At 39.9% G+C, this 23,708-nt stretch overlaps 1 protein-coding gene across 5 annotated transcripts in view; it reads right to left on the minus strand.

The window, feature by feature from the left end:
• Positions 1 to 486: 486 nt before the first annotated feature.
• FBXO38 (F-box protein 38) overlaps positions 487 to 23,708 on the minus strand; it is a 39,075-nt gene continuing 15,853 nt past the window's right edge. For 3 of the 5 annotated variants that reach the window (XM_073355857.1, XM_073355860.1, XM_073355858.1), the window contains 12 exons: positions 20,761 to 20,903; positions 19,383 to 19,605; positions 18,740 to 18,859; positions 17,268 to 17,447; positions 14,526 to 15,251; positions 9,431 to 9,531; positions 7,127 to 7,229; positions 5,877 to 6,043; positions 3,515 to 3,660; positions 2,567 to 2,670; positions 2,010 to 2,123; positions 487 to 779 (listed from right to left, as the gene is read on the minus strand). In XM_073355857.1, coding sequence (XP_073211958.1) covers positions 601 to 779; positions 2,010 to 2,123; positions 2,567 to 2,670; positions 3,515 to 3,660; positions 5,877 to 6,043; positions 7,127 to 7,229; positions 9,431 to 9,531; positions 14,526 to 15,251; positions 17,268 to 17,447; positions 18,740 to 18,859; positions 19,383 to 19,605; positions 20,761 to 20,903 — 2,306 coding nt within the window. In that variant the 3' untranslated portion in view covers positions 487 to 600. Of the gene's footprint in view, positions 780 to 2,009; positions 2,124 to 2,566; positions 2,671 to 3,514; positions 3,661 to 5,876; positions 6,044 to 7,126; positions 7,230 to 9,430; positions 9,532 to 14,525; positions 15,252 to 17,267; positions 17,448 to 18,739; positions 18,860 to 19,382; positions 19,606 to 20,760; positions 20,904 to 23,708 lie in introns of those variants that run through there. The other 2 variants (XM_073355861.1, XM_073355862.1) reach the window with 2 other exon arrangements.

Below are 23,708 nucleotides of genomic sequence, written 5' to 3' on the forward strand. Positions count from 1 at the left end.
AAAAAATTACAACTTCCTCTGGACCAACGACATGGCTGCTCCCTTTCAGCTTTTGCCCTTCTTTGCAGCCCCTTTAAGTTAGCTCCTCCCCAAGCTCCCAAAAATGCACACAAGACACACAGACTGTGTTCAACAGATTTACTCGGACTGGACTCTTAGATGCTCAAGAAGAAAAAGGCACAGATTAAGAGATTCCAATGACTCTTTTGAACACAGCAAATGGGGTTATGTTTGTAACAAACAAAAAAAATTTACTGCTCTGAATTGTATGGGCTAAGAAATTCAAACTTTTTCACCTTGTCCCAATTGTTCGCCTTCATTAAAATGGAATTTAAATTAAATTGTATAAACATATGAAATAAAGTCTCAGCTTTAGGAATATTTTTGTTTCCTCTATGTACAAACCTTAGTATACAATTTTTATATTTCATTATACATTTACTACATATTCTATACCAAACTGAGTCAGGCCAACCGCAAAGTACACAATTCCCAAGACACCTCAGTGCACTAAGGCAGTAGGAATGGATCCATCTGCTTTCTTTGCTGGCAGTGCCAACTGGAAGTTAGGAAGGGACAGGGATTAGCTGGGGGATCCAATTAAATGTAATCATCCTCTACTGGTTCGCCATTGACATCACAGTAATGAATGAAGATCGCCACCACCCGCTGGAAAACACCTTTTTTCATCTGGCGCAGTTCTGAGATCTCCTCGCCTATTGTTTCCATGCAGATATCTGCAGATAGCTGTCCTTTCCTCCGGGGAGCATAGATAGTTGCTATGAAAGGTATAGCAAGAATGAAATAAAAATGAAATGCTTTTCTATGAAGAAAGTCACAAAATTGAGCAATCTCTATATTAGCGCTAACATGAGAATGTAAAGAACCTTTTTTCGGAAAGTGAAACATGCACACAGAAAACGTCCCTTTGGGCATGAAAGTCTAAGAGCTATTGGTCAGGCATAAGAAGAAGAAGAAATTGTGTCTGAGGTTTTTGTTTTTGATTAAAAACCCCCAATGTCTCAATTGTTTTAAGATTGAACTTTTGTCCAGGAACTCCGGTTTAGTAGAAAAACAATCACAAATGCTACTGCAGTTAAACTCTGGCCTAGCCTAATGACTAGAGCACTAGACCTAGGAGACCGGGTTCAATATCCAGGACTACCACTGGCCTACTTGGGCAAGTCACTTCCCCTTTCTGTGCCTCAGTTTCTCTGAGGGGATGGAGAAGTAAAATGGAAATATAACTGACCACCTTTGTAAAGCACTTTCAGATCTACTGATGAAAAGCACTATAAAAGCTAGGTATTATTAACAACTTACCCTAATGTGCCTAGATGTTGTAGATCATGGTGTAAAATCATATAATTTGAAATGTCTAGACAACAAGGGCAAATTAAGGATGAAGTTACAGCCTCAATTTTGAATTTTTTTGTAGATCTACAACCAGACGTTAAAAGGTGTCTTCTCATTGTTCAATTAAAAACAATACAGAATTACTTTGATTCAGACTATAACGATTCATCAGGTGAATCAGTTTTGCCAATGATATGGCACCAGAGAACTCAGGAACTTGCTGAAGACAGACCACAGATTATCTGGCTGTCAAAAAATGCCAAGTCATTTAACTATACATGTTCTATAGATGCCTTAAAATGCATACCGTACAACTAAAACAGGGTGATCTTTTCACACGTGTCCATGTTATAAAGTAAAGCCATGCATCTATGAGTCCTCTATTTTGTTAAACTGTCTTCATTATGGTTGGATTAACCTTCCCTTCCATAATTGATGATAAACTCACTGCTGACTTTGTCCCCTTAACACCTATTGGAGGTATAGAAGGGGCAAAAACAGCTGTCTGGAAATACCCCTGGTGGAAGGGGTTCACCAGGTCTCTGAGGTGCAGAAACAGCCCTATGCCCCATACCTCTTGCAACCTTTAGAAAATTATTTTTAAAAAAGCACAGCCTCAATCCAAGCAGCATGTTAAGGCAGCAATTACTCACTTCTCTCATCATCCTCAAAATCATATCTGGCATAGCTGTTTGGCTCTGCTGTTCGGAGCGACCTCAGCCAGGGAAAATCTGTAATCATAGAGTAAGGGGCTCCATCCACAATGCCTAAAAAAAACAAAGAGAACTGGTGAGATTATACTGCTGTCCTTTAAATGCCATTGCTTCTCATCTCACCAGGAAGAATCCAATTTTATTAGGCAGGCATACCACACTGGTACAGGCAAAGAGCTTCCTCAGCCCAGGAATGCTCTATTCAACACCTGTCCAAGCCATAACTCTTTGACATTTCCTGAGATAGTTGTTATCCATTTCCGCACCGTAATCTCAGACACTTCCCAACTAAGTTTTTAATTCCACATCAACTGCTGCAGTGCTTGAGGGCAGCAAGACAAGCGCCAGTCTCAATTCATGGTGTGCAGGTGACCTCCAATATTCAGTTAGAAGGCATATTTACCCCAGCTATTTTTCCTCTCCCCGGGCAACTTCTTGAGGAAACAAAATAATTTGCTTTTGCAACAGATTAGCCTCTAATCCTCCGGAATACTCACCTTCTAGAGTATAAATATCCCGCCCCCAAGGGTACTTGGTGTATTTCTTCAAGTCTTCGTCAGTTCGTGTGGCTTCAGGGAAGAACTCATATTTAATAAGCTCTCTGGAGACAGGAAGGAAGAAAATACAGGTGGCAGTAATGGGAAATGTTAGAAAAAGGGACAGGAATCACACTGGAAACCCTGAAACAATGTGACCTCTGATTTAATAGGGCTGAACCTACAGAAACACACTGGTAAGATACACACCTGGGTGCCATATGCAATCCCTTGGCTCTTGAGTGCAACTACATGTGACCCGGGGTTAGACAAAAGATCACGTCTATGTCTGCTGCATGTAAAACAACTGTTTGTGATGCCTCCTGTTTGTAAGGGACTATCCTTCAGAGCTAGAGCTAAATAAATTCTTTCTCTTTAATCTTGCCAAGTAAATGAAAGAAGAACGGAAACCTGGTCTGAAATGATGGACAGGTGCTGCTACATATAATTTCCTGTTGCTGGAAACCTTGCAGAATTGCAGTGGAGTTGAAAACTGCACATTATTTCTATTTCCCCCAAAAACTAAAGTTGTATCTACTAGAGTCAGACTGTGTGCATCTGTCTGTCTCTCTTTTTTTAAAAAATGAATTTAACAATGAGAGAGACAAGTTTAGAAGAAATTCCCCCAGCCTCCCTTGAAGAGAATGCTACAGCATTCTAAGCAAAGATGCAAAATGCTACATTTTACAGTTGTGTTAGTGAAGCACTAGAGCTGGGTACAGAATACGGTACTACTTTACCTCTGGAAAACAACCCAGTGCAGGAACTATTAAATACTATTTGAATTCTCCTCATCCCATCATTTACACATTAGCAATCCCACGTGTTAGGGTACCCCTTTATCTGGCCAATATAATATACTGAGTCTATATTAGCCTATTCACTCAGCACTGAGAGATAGGTACTCACTGGTTAATGTTTGCTATTGTGTCCATCCAGCTGCGAATGCGCACCTTGTTCCGGACGTTAGGAGGATTACTGAACTCATGAATTATGCAAATATGGTATGGATAGGGACCACTAAATATCTTTTGCTCTAGAGTCAATGTGTCGACCTGTGGAAAAAGTCAGACAGGGACTTACAACCAAGAGAAAGGAGAAGAGGTGATTTTAGAATCAGCAGCATATGTCTGATCAATACTCCCCACTTTAGGGGGAAGCAAAGTGTACAGAGAAAAAATATGAACGTTGGCAAAGAGTTAAAATTTAGTGGGAAGACCCACTATACAACTTCCGTAGCACAGCTGCCAATGCACATTATACCACACTGCAGGATTTGTAGGGAATAAATCAGTAAAATTGTCTGATTTTGTAATTGCATGTTACTAGTTTAATTAACACAGTGACCAAAGATGCCTTCATTCCCACAGAAAGCGGCCCTGGTGTAAGGTTTTTTTGTTTTTTTTATACACAGTGCACCACACTGCAACCAAGAACTGGATTGCAAACAGTGATCTAGTTTTTCAGAATATAGTCTTCTGTACCAACCAATGTTTCACTATTCCGACACCACAGATAAGAGGGAACATTACTTGACATTCAGAGTGCTCCTGCTAAGCAAGCAGCATGGTCACATCAACTAATCAAAGAACTAGTTCCGAGTTCTAGTCTTAGCTTTGCTATTTATTCACTTTGTGACCTTGGGCAAGTCACTTAACTTCTCTGTCTCTGGTTCCCCCACATGTAAATACAGGTTATACTATTATTTTAACGACCTTGCAATATTGGCAGATTGATTAGTTAAAGTCTGCTTTGATGATGTAAAACAGTATATAAATGCTAAGTAGAGGTGTTGAACTTGAGAGGGCAAAGTAGTCACTAAACTATTCCAGACGCACAGGGCATATGGCATACTTCCAGTCATAAACGAAAACGACTATGAAACTATATAAGCAATAGGGGTTTTTGAAGTATATTATGTAAACTCTAGTTATGTAGTACAGCATTAATTCAGCACCTTACTCAGTTGACTTATAGTCTTCTAATGCAATGAACTTAGCCTTGGAGACAATATTTAACAGTAACAAATTCACTATTTAATGTTAAGGAGTACTTGTGGCTCCTTAGAGACTAACAAATTTATTTGAGCATAAGCTTTCGTGAGCTACAGCTCACTTCATTGGATGCGTGCAGTGGAAAATACAGTGGGGAGATTTACGAACATGAAACAATGGGTGTTACCATACACACTGTAACAAAAGTGATTAGGTAAGGTGAGCTATTACCAGCAGGAGAGCGGGGGAGGGGGGACCTTTTGTAGTGATAATCAAGGTGGGCCATTTCCAGCAGCAAAGCCCATTGCCAACTGTGTCCACATATCTATTCAGGGGACACCATCATAGGGCCTAATCACATCAGCCACACTATCAGAGGCTCGTTCACCTGCACATCTACCAATGTGATATATGCCATCATGTGCCAGCAATGCCCCTCTGCCATGTACATTGGCCAAACTGGACAGTCTCTATGTAAAAGAATAAATGGACACAAATCAGACATCAAGAATTATAACATTCAAAAACCAGTCGGAGAACACTTCAATCTCTTTGGTCATTCGATTACAGACCTAAAAGTGGCAATTCTTCAACAAAAAGACTTCAAAAACAGACTCCAACGAGAGACTGCTGAATTGGAATTAATTTGCAAACTGGATACAATTAACTTAGGCTTGAATAAAGATTGGGAGTGGATGGGTCATTACACAAAGTAAAACTATTTCCCCATGTTTATTCCCCCCTGCCACCAACTGTTCCTCACACGTTCTTGTCAACTGCTGGAAATGGCTCACCTTGATTATCACTACAAAAGGTTTCCCCCCCCACGCTCTCCTGCTGGTAACAGCTCACCTTACCTGATCACTCTTGTTACAGTGTGTATGGTAACACCCATTGTTTCATGTTCTCTGTGTATATAAGTCTCCACACTGTATTTTCCACTGCATGCATCTGATGAAGTGAGCTGTAGCTCATGAAAGCTTATGCTCAAATAAATTGGTTAGTCTCTAAGGTACCACAAGTACTCCTTTTCTTTTTGCGTATACAGACTAACACAGCTGCTACTCTGAAACCTATTTAATGTTAGCAGTGACATTCAAATCCTGCAATGAACGCATTAAAAAGGAAAGAAGCTGATGGTGGTACGGTCTTAGGAGAATGAGTTTCCTGTAATGCTCACGCTTATTTATTTTGCACTAAGTAGAAATAATAAAGCAAGCATAGATGAAAGAATAAGAACACAGCTTCAAAGTTTGCCTTGGTTAAATGAAAACTACCTGCTGCATTGGACGAAGGTAAATGATCCGGTTTCTCTCTGGTGGCATCCTCAGTATTTGATCTAGTACCTGATCCATGTTTAATTTCTTGCATTGGGCATAGTCAAATCGATTGACAATCGGTGCATTCTCTACTTTTAAATGCTTTAGTACACGGCATCTTGTAGCTACAAATTACAAATGAATAAAACTATAAAAGCAGCAGCAAACAAGATACTACATAAAAGGCCTTTGAATTTTCCTAAGGGGATCTCCAAAAGCAGACTGTTTGGTACATAAGGCAAATGGGTCATATATATATGTAAAGGGCAGTTACTGAAGGATGTGTGCACAGCTAATAGCCTTAATAAAAAATCTGATTTTAGAGCAATCTACCTCTAATCATGGTATCACATCACCACCTGTAATATGGAGGAAGGCAAAGCATTATATACTGGGATAATATAGTTCTCCTCCTTGCTGTCATGTCCGGATCATCAGTACTTAGCTGATTAGTTAAAATAAAATGTGTGCTTTGATTAGCCTTCTGAGATAAACCTAATCTCTGCAAACATACACATTCCTGTTCTATATGACTTCATGGAGACTGGTGAGAGAGACACCAATTCAGACAAGACAACACTATTACTGATTGTAGATGTTGAAGGAAACAGAACAACTGACCTGATGATTTAGGGAGAACTAATCTGAGGAGACTGGAATGCAGCACATAATATGCTCAAAGTGCCATTAGTCAATACAGATTTTTTATCATTCATCAGCACTTCAAGAAGGAAACACTACTGTGTAAGATAAATAACTATAGGGAGAGCTATATGGAACCAGGAAAAAGTGACAGGAAAAACAAAACACTCTAAATTCATTTAGTGAACTTTCAGTTCTCTGATTAACTCCAAGAAAAGTCTGTCTACTGGACAGGCTCTCCTTATGATTGTTATTTAACACTGTTTGTTTTAAGTGTTAACGTTTATTAAATCTGTTACAGCTAGAGAAATAAGGAACTCAGAAACTGAGAAGCCATGACATGTCTCATTATGCCTCCTATAGCTATTCAGTGTTCTGAGTAAAACTGACATGTAGTTTAGCTGCTGATGAATACAGAGTAAGCAAAAGGCTGGTGGACAGCTCCTAAGAGAATATTTTAAAATGTCTCCAGTATTTTCAGTGTGGATGGAAAATGCGGCAAGCTCTTGGCACACAGAATGGAAGACTTGGCTGAGCTATGAGTCCCAATCACATTAACAACATACCATGGATGAACATCATTTTGGGGCAGTCTTTCAGGATCAGGTCTGTTATTCCACAATTGGTCAATGTGATTCCAACAAGGTTTTTGGATTTCAAAGTCAGCACCTGGTGAAAATAATCCACAGGATAGGATTAATACAAAATTAATTTAAAGTATTAAGTCTGAATAGAAACAAAAAATCCTGGCAAAAATGGGAAAAGAAGCTCTGTTGTAAATATGCTAGGAGAAAATTCATTCTGGGACACTGTCCAATGTGGTAATGGCCTCTGCCCAGAACAGGTTGGCAAGGGAAAAGCAGGACTTGTGTTGCTGATCAGCACTGTTACAAAATGAGTTAAAAATAAGTGATTTTTCAGACCCACAAAGTGTCAATACACAATTCCCATAAGCAGCATTGACTTGATAGAAAATACCTCGAGTTCCTACTACCCAAAATCTCATTGTATTATCTCTCACAAACAATCTAAAAACTTATTTATGCTTTAGTTTAGAGCCATATTCTAAGTACTGGGCTGACTTCGGATTGACAGCTGTGAAGCCTTATTCTTCTGTTTAAATACAGAAAGGTATGGTCCAGAAAATCACAGTGTGACATTCCCATATACACTGCCTTTCATCAAGGTGCCTCTAAAGAGGATGGTGAGAAGAAAATTTAGTCTCTGAAGCTCATGCAGTCCTGTACATCTGACATTAGTGTATGGGAACTAAAGAAAAAGCAAATGTAAACTCTGATATCTCAAGGGACATGAGCAGAGTCACTTTTAACACTGCAGAGACTGGGAGAAGGGCACTAACAATATAAAATTAAGGGAAGACAGCTTGAATTTAAAAAAGAAATCCAGCAATTTTTGTAACAACCTTTATAGCAAGGAAGAATCTGTTTGGCAGACAGACTACATAAAAAGTGCTGTCAAATGCACAAAGTAAGCATATTGAAAAAATAGAGAAAGTAGGTTTTTGGTAACTTTTCAGCTGTAGTTATCTAATGTATTAATTGTAACTGCAGAATGAACAAAAAATGACTTTCAGTGTAACAGTGTTGTTTTAAAACAGAGCCTATTTTGAGGAACAACTATTACACTCAGAAGTAACTTCTATGCCGTTTACAGAATCTCTAGTTTTAAAAAAGATGAAATAAGAAAGCACATTGAGGCTATGTCTACACTACACACCGGAGTCAGAGGAGTGTAGTGTACATGTCTGCATCCACACTGCGACATGTAGCTATATGTGTTGGTGAGACTCAAGCAATAGGGAAAAGCTTGAGCAGTTCCCTACTCCTGGAGCCTTTCACTGTAGCAAGAAAAGGCTCCGGCGGGGAGGGAGGGTGAGGGGGGGAGGCAATCCCACCGCCAGAGCCTTTCCCTGCTAAGGGGAAAGGATCCAGCAACAGGGAGCTGCCTCAGTCTTTCCCTGTGGCAGGGAAAGGCTCCAGCAGTGGGGAGCTGCCCGAGGTTTTCCCCATTGCTGCAGTCTTTTTCTGCAGCTGGGAAGGGCTCCAGCTGAGGGCAGGCAGTGGGACACTACACTGCTAAAAACAGAGTATAGATGGGGAGGTGTGACTTAGGCGTGTAGAGAGCTGTGTAGGGTATGTACTCGTATACATACTCCCACCCTTCAGGCATGCCTTTATTTGCCTAAGTTGTGCCTCACCGGCTACCCTGCTATTTATGCCTGTGCTAAAGCGGCTGAGTATGTACTCTGCATGCTGCTGAAAGAAGCATGTAATATAGATGTATCCTTAAACTACATCTTCGTGGCAGGATTATTAACAAGTTTACCTACACTCAATTTACTCTTCAGGTTAGTCTAGGCTGAGTAAGACCACTCACATTACAAAACAACACTTGAGCTACTGTGTCCACCCTGGCACTGTACCCACTCATGGGCAGCGCTATCCCATGGTTCTTAGCGCTGCAGTAAGCTGAGCTGCTCTATGAATGCTTTCCAAGTGAATTATGGGAGAACTTGTCTGTCCTTTCTGGGTGTATGGGAGGAACTGTGGGACGACACTGGAGGGACAGAAGCACTCTATCCTGAGTCCACACTACAAAGCAATTGTGTGAGCAGCTGATGAGTTGTGTTAACTTGAGCTTTAGCATATACTCCCTCTCAGGCCAGCTAACTTGAGTTACAAGTACCACTGCACTTGAGTTAAGGATGTGTGTGTGTTGATGGGACTTGAGATAGGGACCAAACTCAATTTATAATCTGATCTCTGCAGTGAAAACAAGCCTGTAATGAGTCATATGTTCATAAAGCCTCTTGGCTGGGAACCTGTGGTAGATGGGGAAATAAGCCTTACCTGAACATGGTCATCCTCAATAACAGGATCACTAGTGCTTGTTGACTTGTCAGCTGTCCTTTTCCGCTTCATTGTTTGCCGAGGCTTCGGCTTGGCCACTTCTGGAAAAAACAAAAAGGGAAAATTAAAGTACAGTCTTTCCTCTGTACTAAGCTACAGCCAGGAGAAAAGCAGAAGCTTTTCCTAATTGGACCTCCAATAGCCTCTAATGCTCTAGCTCCACTAGTGTAGTCATTGGACCACCCTAGGCTAGCAACTGGGGTCATAACCCATCAACTGCAACACCACCACTTTCAGATTTAATGGCCAAGTCTGTTCAAATGAAAAAAGTAAATATGATTCCCGATTTCACAGGAAAGGATGCTGAAATCACTTGTCCAATGTCTTACAGGGAGACAGCAGCAGAGCCAGGTTTAGAACCCTACATCCCAGTCCTCTGCTGTAACAACTAGACCATGCTCCACTCCCCAGAGAGAACTGGAAATTTTTGGAAAATAAGAAGAACCTTAATAGGCTTTTCAATAATTAACTGTACATGTCAACAAACTATTTGAAAGCTCACTCCCATCTCCTTTTCCTGGCCACATCTCTGATGCTGCAGATGACGCTCACACATAAAGCAGAGTATGGAGCCCAGCAGCTTCCTACACTGTTTTAGTAGTGACAACTATTTCAGAGGAAACACTGACCTCACGCTTTGGCAGATTTCTCTTTGCAATTTAAAATTCAAGGTTTTGTAGGGACACAGTAATAAAAAAATGACCCTACCATCACTTGGCACTTCTATAGCACCTTCCATCCCAGGATTAAATACCTTATAAAGAAGAATTAATTCTGTTTTGAGATAGTTAAGTAAAACAGATTAATATTTCACTGAGGATGAAATACACTTTGATATTTTGAAATGGATGGGAAGTTTAAAAGGGATGCTGTCAAGCCAAAGAGGCCAAATATTTGAGTTTTTCTTCCCAGATACTCTCAAGTTCAGTGTTTTCCCGGGCCTGCACACTTCCAGGAAAGTGACATTTACAAGAGTCCTCTCAAAAGGGATATTGCAGATTAGAAGGGCTTGGCGAAAGATGACAAGACAAGCAGGATTGTTTACTTGAAAAAGGAGACAAAGACGACTCAACATGATAAAAGTATACAACATAATGAACGGTCTAGAGAAGATAGATCAGGAGCTTCTGTCTCAAAACACAAGAACAAGGGGACACCGCATGAAATTAATGGGTAGCAAATTCAAAAGCATTTTTCACAAAACACATAATTAAACTGTGGTACTTGTTGCAGCCAAGAACTTGGCAAGATTCGGAAAAGGATTGCACATTTATATGGATGACAAGAATGTTATAAGTGTTATAATTGCTAAAGCTAACATTTCAAAACGTAGCTTATACTTTATGCTTCACAGTTTAAACTGATCTAGTATCTAACTCACTATTAGATCAGGATGAGAACTAATATGGGGAGGAGGAGAGGCAGATTATCTCACATCTGCCTATTCCATGGTTCTTGTACCTTTCTCTGCAATGCCTGTGCTGGCCACTGTTGGAGACAGGATATTGGACTAAATGGACCCCAGGTCTGATCCATTCTGGCAATTCCTATGTTTCTAAGTGTTCAGGAGAACGAGACTTGTGTAAATTTTACTTCACTGCCTGCCTACAAGAGTACAGCCAATAAGAACGGAAGGTAGCAGAATGTGGAAAAATAGTTAATATGACTCCTGAAATTGTGGGGTGGATGGGGGAGGAGGAGGGAACCTGGGCACCACTTTAATATTATAGGTCAAAGTCAGTTAGATTTTCTGTAATCTAATAATATTCCACTGCCTCCTTCATTTAGGAAAAACAATGAAGCTACTTTCAGGATGCTATGAAGAGATGAATTTAACATATACACAGGCACAGATTTTTAGCTGACTAATCTTGAGGGGGTCCCCTAAAGTTGGATAACCAGCTACTGAGTATTGCCTATAAGTTACCCTTTTGTGACAATGCTTTCTCTCTGTTCACCTTGGCACTGTTACAAAGTTCTCAAGGTGATACCAATGCAAGTCTGTAGACATGATGTTATGACACTGAGACGATGTCAATGAAAGTTATACCGCCGTTAAAAAACAAAAAAGGAAACTGAACACAAAAGACTGTTTGATAATGTTACAGCTGAGACAAACTCATAAAGGCAAGGAGTTTGAGTTACAATTGCCACTCAAACTTTAACTGAGCCCCTTTGAGCCTGCAGCATTCAGGAACCTCTTCCAGAGGACCCACAGTTGTGGGAGATGAAATTGACAGTGAAAAAAATTATTCTATAATTGGAATAAGCAATTCATTGTACATATGTATCATCATCCAGTGTGATTTCATGACAGTACATATAGCATATATGACCAGGGATACAGTCACTTATTGTAATACAAGAAAAACATCCAAAACGTATGCTGAATTGTGCACAGTACAGCTCCAGGCAAAGATCTCTTCTTCAAAGAGCTTAACATGGATGTAATTTCAGCTATAAATTAAACTTAAGACATGTTTCAAATGAAATGCTTATTATATGACAAAACCAGTTTTGCTTTTTACTGTAATTAGAGTATCATACCCGCCAATAATTTTTTCCCCCTTTTGCCAACTTATCTGCAGTATTAGTAATTATTTTTATGATTATTTCACTCTTTGCCATATAAAGCAATAGAAAAAGTTAAAACTTAGATGTCTGAGATAATGTTAAACAATTACTCAAGACAAACAATTATAGAAGATTCACTATCATAAATAAAAGTTTGTTACAAAAGCCAAAAACCACGTCACTTTATTCCGGAACTCACAGGCAAAACAATAGAGAGCCATGAATCTCAATGCATTTATTCAACCCAATTACAGGAACATTTCTTTAGTTTTGTAACAAACCGTTTTCAAGTTTTGCATTGAATGTAAATGAATATTACATTCCAGCATGGGGGGATGGAAGAGGAGGGAAGTAGACTATAACGCAGCGTTTCCCAAACTTTCTTGGCCACTTTTTAGCCCATTACGGAACACTTATAATATTATTTTGTAGTTATTTGGTTTTCAAATAAAAAATGCATTATTTATGCTCAAATATATTTTATTTTATAAAACAAAGCAAAAATACAAATTTAAAATAACTTGAACTAACAATTTCTAATTGGAAAGCGTGTATAAAGCAGTACAAAAATCAAGTGCAAGAGTCAATTAGAAACAGTGTTCTACTTAAAAAAAACCCCTGTTTTTATATATTAGACAAACAAACAAATTAGATTTTTACTAGGAAAGTCTATTCTTATAAACAGAAATACAAATTTGGATTTAATGGGATTGGTGTTTCTGCTTTTTTCTATCACAAATTCGCTTAATATTAAGAATAATGCTGGAAAAAGAGTTTTATGTTAAATTATAGGTCATTCAAAAAGAGTTCTAAACTATGCTTCAAATATGCCAAATTTAAAATTAAATAAAATTAAAGACCCTTTTTTTTAATTACGATTCTTTCATGGAACACCTATTCACATCGTGCGGAACACCCAGTGTTCCGCGGAACACAGTTTGGGAAACGCTGCTATAATGGCTTGACAGATGGAGCCTCACTGTTCTATATATCCAGGCATACACAGCATGAATTTGGGCCTGGGCCACACCAGATTTGACTGGTACTTCAAGACCGAGAGCCTGCCTCCAGCATTAGCCAACACTGAATGCTTCAGAGCAGGCAAATGCTGCACAAGGGCATAGATGTGCACACGCTTGTGAGACTGGGTTTTTTGCGGGGTGGGGGATAGGGATTCCTGACTGTCTGCAGGCAATCAGCTTATGCCATGAAATATGAAATGTGAAGACACTTAACTTGCAGAAGAAACAGACCCTTTCCTTAACTGAGACAGGAGAACAGCACTCTTTTCAGGAAGACCTGTCAGGCATGCACACAATGCACTATATTTCTTTATCGGTTTCATTCCATTACTATTAATAATGGAGCAAGTTAGGAAACAGAAAATTCAAGATGAATATCAGGATACCGTTTTGAATCTGAGATATATTAAGCTATGGAGTAGTCTCCTAAGGGAAGTGATTTAAGCTTCATCAGCACTTGGGACATTGAACTTGACTGGAAAAACACTCGAAAATGTACTGAAATCAGTCCTGCATTGGCAGAGATATGGATTTGATGACTGAATAAATCTTTTCCATCTCCACTGTCTATGATTCTATAAATAACACCATTATTTTCTGTCACATTTTACTTGTTAGATGCTCCCAGAGAGGAATTCTGGGTATGTGGAAAATATTATTGAAAAGTGTGCCCGGACTGACAAGTGAAATCTATAGCAGCTTGGACAGGAAACCTTACCTAACGTACAGTAAGAAACGGAAGATGCCAGCAAGTTCCCTCCCCACATCCCAAATTTTAGTCTCTGTTCCATCCCTTTAGATGGGCTCTTTTAGCATTCTGGATATTGTGCAAACTATTTAATGAGAAATGCATTTTTCAAGTCTCTTATTCATGCCTCAGCAATTGGAAGTGGGATCCATTATGCTGGTGTGTGTTTGTATACTACTAAGGTTGGGTAATAATTACATTTTGCCTTACTGGCTGATCAATTATCACAATTATTGCATCAACTTTTTTCCTCTGGAAAACAGTTAAGCATCCCTGCTTCCTCTTTCACAGAAGTAATTCTTGAATGGGGGAGCAATTCTTATGTTTCAGTGAATAACAGCTTATAAAGACAGAAAAACCAAGATGATTTGTCAAAAAATTTGTGTTTTTCAAAATAGTAAATGAATTGTTGTTCCAACCTTACCACATATGCATGACACACATGAAAACATATGAGAAAATATAGAGATCATGGTCACGCTTACAGAAAGATGTGTGACCATAAGCAGCTATGAAACTGATAAATCTGTCATTTTAACTCTCTGGCTCTTCTGTCAATCAATAAAACTGTTTATTTACAAGCATGCAGAATTATTGAGTTATTAAAATATGGATGCTTCTTTTAGTTGATAGTTGCTGCTTTAGTATGAAACAGGAACTCTGAAGTAAAATATACAAGTGTAGGCCATACCTGATTCAGACAACAGCGGTACATGGGACAGTTTGCTTCTGGCTCTTGTTAGAGGCCGGCGGGGATAATCTTCATTATACTCCATTTCATAGTTCCCTGGCTGTGAGCCAGCACTCTCCTCCTCACCAGCAGTCCCACAGACACTCCCATTAGTCCTTTCGGTGTTTGCCTCTCCTGGAGGCCCACAGTTTGGCAGCGTCCTAAGTGAAAACTCTGACCCAGTGCTATTTGGCCCATTCCTAGTGTAGGTGCCACTAGTGGATGGGCACTCCCCATCAGAGCACCCACTAATCCTCCTTTGTGGCTCCTGCTGCCTATAGCAGGAGCACCTGGAACAAATGGCACCCTCCTCACTGTCTCTCTCATTGGAGCCTTCGCTCTTACAAGGGGAGCAGACACACTGCCTGGATTCATCTGCAATTGTTGGACTGGTGCCAGCAGAGTGGCTATTAGCTGTCCTTGCACAATCAGGGCTTGAAGAAGCAGCACTGCAAGAGTTGGAGGTCCCTGTCGATCCAGTGGCATTAGTGCAACCTGGGTAAGAATCTTTGATTTTATTCCTGTCAGGCATGTCGCTGGCTGCTTTCATATCTGCTTTAATCTGCTCACTGGTCACTTGACAGCCTTTCTCACAGCTGCTCTCCTCAGCATGGAATTGCTTGACCTGGCCCACTTGGTTGGCATTGCACCTCTTCCGCAGTGGAGTCTTCCCTTTACCGCTCACTGCTGATACAGTAACATTAAGCATGAAAGAACAATAAAGCAAGCGAATGCAAGGCAATAAACACATATGGACATTGCATATGGACAATGCATATGGACAACATGCAGAATAGTATGCTGTAGGACACCACCTAAAAGTGTAGGCAGCCAGGAGTTCAGCTGCAAAGGCTGTGGGGAGGTCAGTGAGGAACCAATATTGAATTAGGACTTATTCTGAAGTTGTGGGAAGTTAACACTTATCCCATTGGCAGCTGAATCTCTCTAACATCCTGGAGCTGCTCATCTGAACTGATGTACCAGGCACACATTTGCTGGATGTGCCTAGGGCTTTCTGTAAGCAGCTCACCCGTTAAAAAGGCCAATGTGCAAGAACATGATATGGGAATGAATTTGTAGCAATTCTTAGTTCTCTTGAAAATAAGGGATTAAATGACAATTTAGAACTGATAGTGCTTCATACCTGCAAAGCACTGTGCAGTCATTAATTTACACACCTACATGTGAGGTATGGTAGATAAGTTTTATTCCCATTTTACAGAGGAATAGACACAGAGTCAGTATCAAAACCAGCATTAAAACTCAGAAACATCTAGCTCCCAGCCCCTTGCTCCGTGTACTAGACCAGATAGCTCCCAATGGCACTGGTATCACCAGGAAAGCTTCTGCAAACAGCTCTCCAAACGTATCTTAATTCTGACATGTAGCTATCCCCTGCTATTTCAAATCTGGGTCCCCAACCTCATTGCTACACTGTAGCTTGCCTGGGACTTCCTTTGAGTTGAAACTACTAGTCCTGTCAAAAAGTACTAAATCACTAACGGTTTTGAGATGCAGATACACACCAGCTACTAGTGTGAAGCCACCAAATTCATTCTCACTTCTGAACTAAGGCTGATGTGCGTTCAGATCTGCAAAAATGGAAGGCTAGTAGGGTACATTAAGCCAACACACCACTCAGGATTATTGTTATACTGTTAAGTTAGCTAAACCTTTTCTAGGCTACAAGACCCAGAAGAACCAGGCCATATATACTTCATGTCAATTATCTGGCATCCTGTGTACAGAATGTAATTCAACGTTTACTTCCACCTTTTGCGTACACATGTGGACCAGTGTCCTACTCAGAGTGAGCAGATGAAGACTTCAGAAATGTTATTAAAGTCATCTGTGTTTCTGGAGAGGTATCACAGACTGAGGATAAAGAACTTGGGTTTTATTCCCATCTCTGCCACAGAGCCACCTTGTGACTTTTGTCAAATTACTTTACCTCTCTGTGCCTTAGTTTCCCTTTCTATCCATTGTCTGTCTTGCCTATTTAGACTACAAGGTCTTCAGGGAAGGGATAGTCTCTTGCTGTGTTTTTCCACTTGTACAACTGGGCCTCAACCTTTATTTGAGCCTGTGGGTGTTACTGTAATACAAACAATGACAGTAACAATAATGAGCCTTGTTCCAAAGCAGAGGAGCCTGAGAGCTGAAAAAAGGGAGGATTCACTTTATTCCTAAGCTATAACATTCTCTTTAAGGTCTGGGTCTGGACTACTTTCTCTGGGACATTCCCAGGAAGCCTACATTATCCATTAGATGGCAGTGGCATTTCCTACCCTTCCCCTAAGCATTTGCCTGATAGCTTTTCAACCTGTGACTGCAGGCACTTTGAAAGAGTTCATATGGGCAACACAGTTGCAAATCTGGACATACAGATGTCTACTGTAAGCCACTGATGCAATGAATGTACCTGCAAATATGTATGAGCAGTCCTGTGCCTGCAAAAATCTGCAGCTATACCTCTGGCATTTATGCTGTATGTCCCCATTTTACACATGTGAATGCAGCATTATGGGGATGTATCCTACTGCTTCATTCTAGGTTGTAATGGATCTGTATGACTAGTCGTTACCTGAGGCATGGAAAAGAAGCAAAATGGGCTCTTTTAAGCTTCAGTCTCCAAATTAGGAGACTTTGCCTAGTGTAATCCAGCCCTTACTAATAAGCCAACCCATACAAAATCTTTCACACCTGACAGCTCTCTGGTTTCCACTGGATCTCTGATTTTCTCTTCTCCATCAGAGTAACTCTGTGCAATGCTGTTAGTAATGCAGGCTCTTGAGGACCCCATGTTTTCTTCTTCATCCTCACTGTCCGAGTCATGGACAGTAATAGGTGTGGCTTTTACGATAGGCTGAAGGCCACTGGGTCCTAAAAAAGGAGAAGAATGCTGACAGTTCATTTACGCCAGGCAATCACTGATTGTAGGGTATTATAATGCAATAGTTCCTGTCTGGTGAAGGTCTCCAACAGTTTGGGAATACCATAGAAAGAGATGGGTTTGGTTCAACCAACTCTGCACGCTTTTCTGTGGGTCCTGCATAAAAACTGAAATGCTGCAAAAGTGATTTAAAGATGCAGCATTAAAACACACTTAAAACAATCAAAAGATGTTCTAATCTATCACCAAAAAAAAAAAAAAAAAAAAGGGCTGGCACAATAGGCCAGAATTTGGTTTTCTATGACATGCCTCACACTCGAAGTATCCCGTAAGCATCTTCTACAACAGTGAAAAACTGACAAAGTAGTAACTGAGGTGCTCATTTGGAAGGCATTTTGTGCTCATCCTTTAGAATCTGTGTTACTGGGAGCGCAAATGTTAGCCAGGATGTTGGGATTATCCTCAAATACTTTTGAAAAAGCATCCAGGGATGTCAAACTTCCACCCAGGCAACCCTCAAAGATGGCAGAAAAGACCCCTAGTGGTGCAGCAGTCTTCCTCCTAGTAACATCCCAGAGCATCTGCACTCAGTGCAAACCTATGTCCTCTTGTGGGGCTCAACTCTCATGCTTCTGGCTGTTGGGACAGAGTGCTGCTAACTGTACCAAACTGGCACAGTATATGGTACCTGTGAATAATTTGAGAAATGAACATCAGCATGAAAATAAATGTCCTGGGGCTTTTTGGAAAAACACTCCAGTGACCAGACACCATGGTTTTGTTTTAAGCTGTTGACATATCTACAGTGCAGTGTGCTGTAAAGCAAATGGCTGGCATCAGTAACTGAGACTGTCTGATGCGACTCATTAATGCAACTTAAATTAGTGCTTATACAAGATGCTCTGGCTACAACACAACCAAAGGGGAGGAGTCCATGAACTGCAGTGGGAGGAGGGAGACCATAAATGCAAGGGCTGGAACAAGGCAAAGCAAGCTAAGAATATTCATACCTTCTGACCCTCTCATTAACTGCAGTATGAAAATTAGGCCTTAGAAGCATAATCCTGCACCAAATCAACTGCAGAAAAGTGGGGACTGTAGAACAGACTTTAAATCACAACAAGTTTCTTTGCAGTATCCCACCATACCAGAGCTATTAATTCAAATGTCTCACATGTCCTAGCTGAACAAAAGTCAAGTCAGAATAGAGTCACACTGAGCTAATGAATCTTGCAACTCGAAGGATCTTGAAGTAATGATTACTTTCCAGGATCAGAATTACCTGCTTGCTCCTCATCAACATCCATAGGAATAACTGCTGGATTATGAGCAGAGGCCTCATTCTGATTGTCCCCTGCAGCCACTCCATCATCCTGTGCCACTTCCTCCATATCATTCAGTGCTGAAAAGATCGAGACAATTAAAATCAACCATCAAGAAAAAGAAGCCAAAGCACATAGCTCAATATATGTAGAAGTATTTCCAGTAATAATCACACTGAAGTCACAGAGAGGCACCGCAGTGCTGTAATATCACTAACAGTAGCTGCCTTATTTCCTCACTGAGTCATGCTGAAGCCTCTCAGAGATTATTGGTTCTGTAACTTCTAGGGGATTTGGGTCCAATTCTATACTCTTGGTTTTGCTGAAGGAAGTGGCTCCTTCAGGATTCTCCATTTTTCTTCCTGAAAAGGTTCCTTGCATTACCACGACAAGTTCATCTGGTTGAGGCCTTTATGCTGCTTTCCCCAAAACATCTGTACCATTTCACTGGATGGTATGCTACAAAGTAACGTGATGCAATCCTAACCCTGACCAAGTGAGCTCAAATACAATACACATTCACTTTTTGCCTACAGTCCTGTGCAAATGGCAATGCAAAATAAGACCATTTCTTTCAGAGGCTCACAAAAGATCAGTGGTTACCCTCGGCTGCAATCTGCTGCTCTTCCACCTGCCCATCTTGCCGCAGCTCGTTCTCCTCGTTCTGGTCATTTGGGTGTTGATGGTTGTTGTGATGGATGTTGGGGTTGTTGTTGTTCTGGTGGTTGTTGTTGTTGTCGTTATCATTGTTGGAGTTCTGATTACTGACTAGGGCAGATGAAACACCAATCCCTGTGCCAGCACTCAGGCCCACACGAGCACAGCCCTGAAATAAACAAAAACACAAAAAGATTCTAAATTACTGATGTCAAATTGCCACAATGTATCATAACATTGATACAAAACCACTGTATTGATGCTGTTATATTTGTCGTTGGGTAGTATGTGTGTAGATATGGGGAAGGATCTGCTCACAAAACTTGCTGTACTTTCATTGCACAGATTGCGTATTTGGTTGTCAAATTTATACCCCTTCCCTTTCCTCTTTCAAACTGGCATTAAAAATGTAAAGTGCAATAGTACACTCTTATGGTAAAAAGTTGTAATGCATAGGTCATAGGATCAGAGAAGCTAGAAATGAAAGAAAATCTAGTAGAAGAGTTTGTATTTCCTTTCCAGAGCAAGATAGGCCCTAGACAGAGGACAGATATTAAAATGATACTATTCTTGATTTTCTAGTAAAAAACAAAAACATATGTGATAAAGGTTTCTGGAATAATCATCTCATTAAGAAGTATTTAGTACATTGCCACAGTTGTGAACATTGTTATAAGAAGATATTTAACAGTTTGTGGTGGCAGGAATGAGGAGGGGAGACAAAAATCAGAGAATCCATATATGGAAGTATTCACATTCATGAAGAAATAGTACCACAATTTTACCATGCTGCAAAATCATAAGAATACTTAGTACAATGTGTAATTCTCTCAATACAAAAATAAGTCTCATGCAAAAAAAAAAAAAAAAAAAAGAGGCAAAACCAAAATAGCAATGAAAACCCTAGTAAAAATATGGACAGTACATCTAAACCTTTTTTTCTGAGGACAACAAAATATTTAATCATTAGTACCACATTCCACCACTACTGCTGTCTGCAAATGGATACAATTGTTCTTCATTGCATATCACAGATTCATAGATCATAAAGCTAGCAGGGAAAACTGTGATACTCTAGTTTGACCTGCATAACATAGGCCATAGAACTTCAGAGCATATCTTTTAGAAAAACATCTTTCATAGCAATCATTGTATTCCTAAGTCACACACAGAACTATTTAATTAATTATAACTATAAAAAGCATGTACCTTAACAGAACTCTGGTATATTTCAGATGCCCTAGCAACAATAAAAAAACAAACAAACAAAAAAACAAAACAAAAAAAACCAACCAAACCTCAAACTACACACAGAAAAACTTACCTTAGGAGGTTCCCGGAACATCTGGTCCAGAGAGATAAACTCCAAACTTGGCAGTAATTCAATGAACTGACTAAAAGAATCTAGCTTTATTGCATGGCATCGCACCAGGGTGAGGTCAACTAGCCGGGTCCATCTTGAATGGTCTGTGGAAGGAGAGAGATATATGCTCCTCTTTTATCTCCTATTAGAACTTTTGCAGATTTGAGACGGTTAAGCCTTCCATTACCACCACTATGACAGTTTATCAGCATCGGGGTTCCAAATTTCTGCAGCTCCATATTTGTTTATAGTGGGACAGAATAGTTAGCAGAATTATGGAAAACCTTCCATCATTATTAGGGCTCTCTCTCTGTCTTTGCCCTACCCGTGTTTTAAAATGACGACTGGGGAAAGGAGTAATTCTGATGTCTGCTAACTGTTACTTTCTTCATTCTGTAACCAGTCTGAATACAGTCCACATCTATAACGACTGTTCACCAGGGTGGATAAAAATCAATGATTTAAAAAAAAAATCAAAAATAAAAAAAAATTAGATTTTTTTGATAAAACGCTTTTTGAGGAAAAAAAGCTATCTAAAGATAGTTTTAATAAGATACCTTCTAGCTCAAAGATATCTCATCATGGAATAGGGATTATAAATTCTAATTCTATAGTATGAGACAATATATTCATGTAATGTTTAAGAAAAGTTTTGTAAATGAGTTCCAATAGTTCATGGATTAGGGACCCAATCTTATGGAGTTCCAGGGGCTTCTGTGTAGATCAATGGAAAGCGGCAGCCAGCACATCCCTCGGCCCACGCTGCTTCCTGCAGCCCACATTGGCTGGTGGGAGCTGCAACTGGCCAAACTTGCGGACGCTGCAGGTAAACAAACTGGCCTGGCCCGCCAATGACTTTCCCTGACAAGCTGCGTGCCAAAGTTTCCTGATCCCTGGTATAGATTATTTAGGTTAATCTTTCTATCTAACCAATGGGACTCAGTGCTCAGTCTAGAAGATACCATCAGAGATGCTTAGTTTTGCAGTTCTCAAACTGTGGATTTGTCTCTCCAGAGATAACATGTTTGTTAACAGCAAAAAATGTTTTTAAATAAATAAATAAATAATATATTGAGGTGAGAAGTAACAGACCTCAACCCTATTTTCCCTCTGCAAATTTGAGTACACAGAGTCCATCCTTTACCGCTCTCTAAAAGTGCAAAGTTTCAAAAAGTTCAATGAACAGAAGATTGTTGGGAACAGAATAGATCTGGACAAGGAGAAGAAGTCTGGAGATAAATGTGAGAAGGGAGGGACAGGCAGTAGAAACAAAAATCAAACTGTTTGAGCAGCATATTCCAGAAGTCTTGAGGTCTTTCTGAGTGTAGCCTTTATTGATTTGAGATCTACCACATCATTCTGTCACTAGAAGGGAAAACCTATAATGGCAGCAGGCCGTAAAAGACCCAGTTTGGGAATATTTTAATGAAGTTCCTCTACCTGTGGGTAAGACAGGCATGCTTGCAAAATGCAAACAGTGCAACAAAGAAATGAAAGGCCTGGTTTCCCAAATGAAACAATATCATGAGAAGTGTTCCTTCTCAGGAGGAAGCTGCATTGAAGATGATGAAAGGAACATGTCTGAACATGCAGGATTTTCAGGTTGGTAAACTTTTTTATTTCATACTTCTTTCTTAAGGACTACCTGTCTTCCTTCTGGACTATTCTTGAATTCTCATGTTTGAGCAAAAAATATAGTTGTTACTCTATGGTACTATCATTTTAGATGCAGTTCTGATACAAAATAAATAGCTGAAATAGGCTGATCTTCCTTCTAAAATTTCACCTTTAAAGTAGTACTGAGTGTCAATGAATGCAATGAGTAATACTAAATGAGCAGTATGGTAATAATAATTAAATAATGGCATTGACTTATTTTGTTTAGGAGAATCCATCCTCAACATACAGGATTCTGACGACTATCCACCTTCAAGATCACCATCATTTTCTATAGTTTCAGAGTTATCTGCCAATGATAGTGTTTCTCTCACATAGCCACAGTATACCACCTGTAGCAAAAAGAAAAAAAAAATCTCCATCATCCAGAAACAACCATAGATAAGTTTGTGATAAGAACCAGCAGATTACAAAAAGAGATAATAGATGAAAAAATTGACCCATTTGTTTATGCAACGAACTCTCCTTTCCGTATGATTGAGAACCCACACTTCATTAATATGGTTCAGTCATTAAGACCAGGATACAGTCCACCCAACAGAGCAGATGTCGTAAGCAAATTGCTGGATAAAGTGTATGAAAGAGAAACTTAGCAGTGTGCAAAAGGTCTAGAGGGTAAAATTGTTAGCCTGAGTCTTGATGGGTGGAGCAATGTCCACAATGATCCTGTTGTATGTGCTTGTGTGACAACGGGTACAGAAACAATTGATACTTCAGGAAATACACACACAGCAGAATATTTACAAGAAGTAGTAGTAAAAGCTATAACAAACTGAAAAAAAATTCAAATGTCTAGTATGCAGCTTGGTCAGACAGGGCTGCAAAAGTATCTAAGATGAGAAGAAGTTTAGAAGAGTGAAGAGAGTCCCAAGCTCATAACATACGGTTGCAGTGCTCATTTGATGCACATCCTACCCAAAGACTTCGGTGTTCCAGAAATAAAGGTTAATGTTATTGAAATTGCAAAATACTTCTGTAACAACCACTTTGCAGCAGTTGCTCTGAAAAAAGTGGGAGGAACCAAGCTAACTCTCCCACAAGACGTGCGATGGAACTCAGCAGTGGACTGTTTTGAGCACTATATCAAGAACTGGCTGAATCTGATGACAGTTTGTGAACAAAATCATGAAAAAATAGATGGCCCTGTCACAGCCAAAGTTCTCAACATTGGGCTTAAGAGAAATGGTGAACACATGCTGAGTACCTGGAAGCCTATTTCTGTAGCCTTGAAC

Source organism: Lepidochelys kempii, chromosome 8 (assembly GCF_965140265.1).
Source record: "Lepidochelys kempii isolate rLepKem1 chromosome 8, rLepKem1.hap2, whole genome shotgun sequence".
In the NCBI taxonomy this organism is placed as follows: Eukaryota; Metazoa; Chordata; order Testudines; family Cheloniidae; genus Lepidochelys; species Lepidochelys kempii.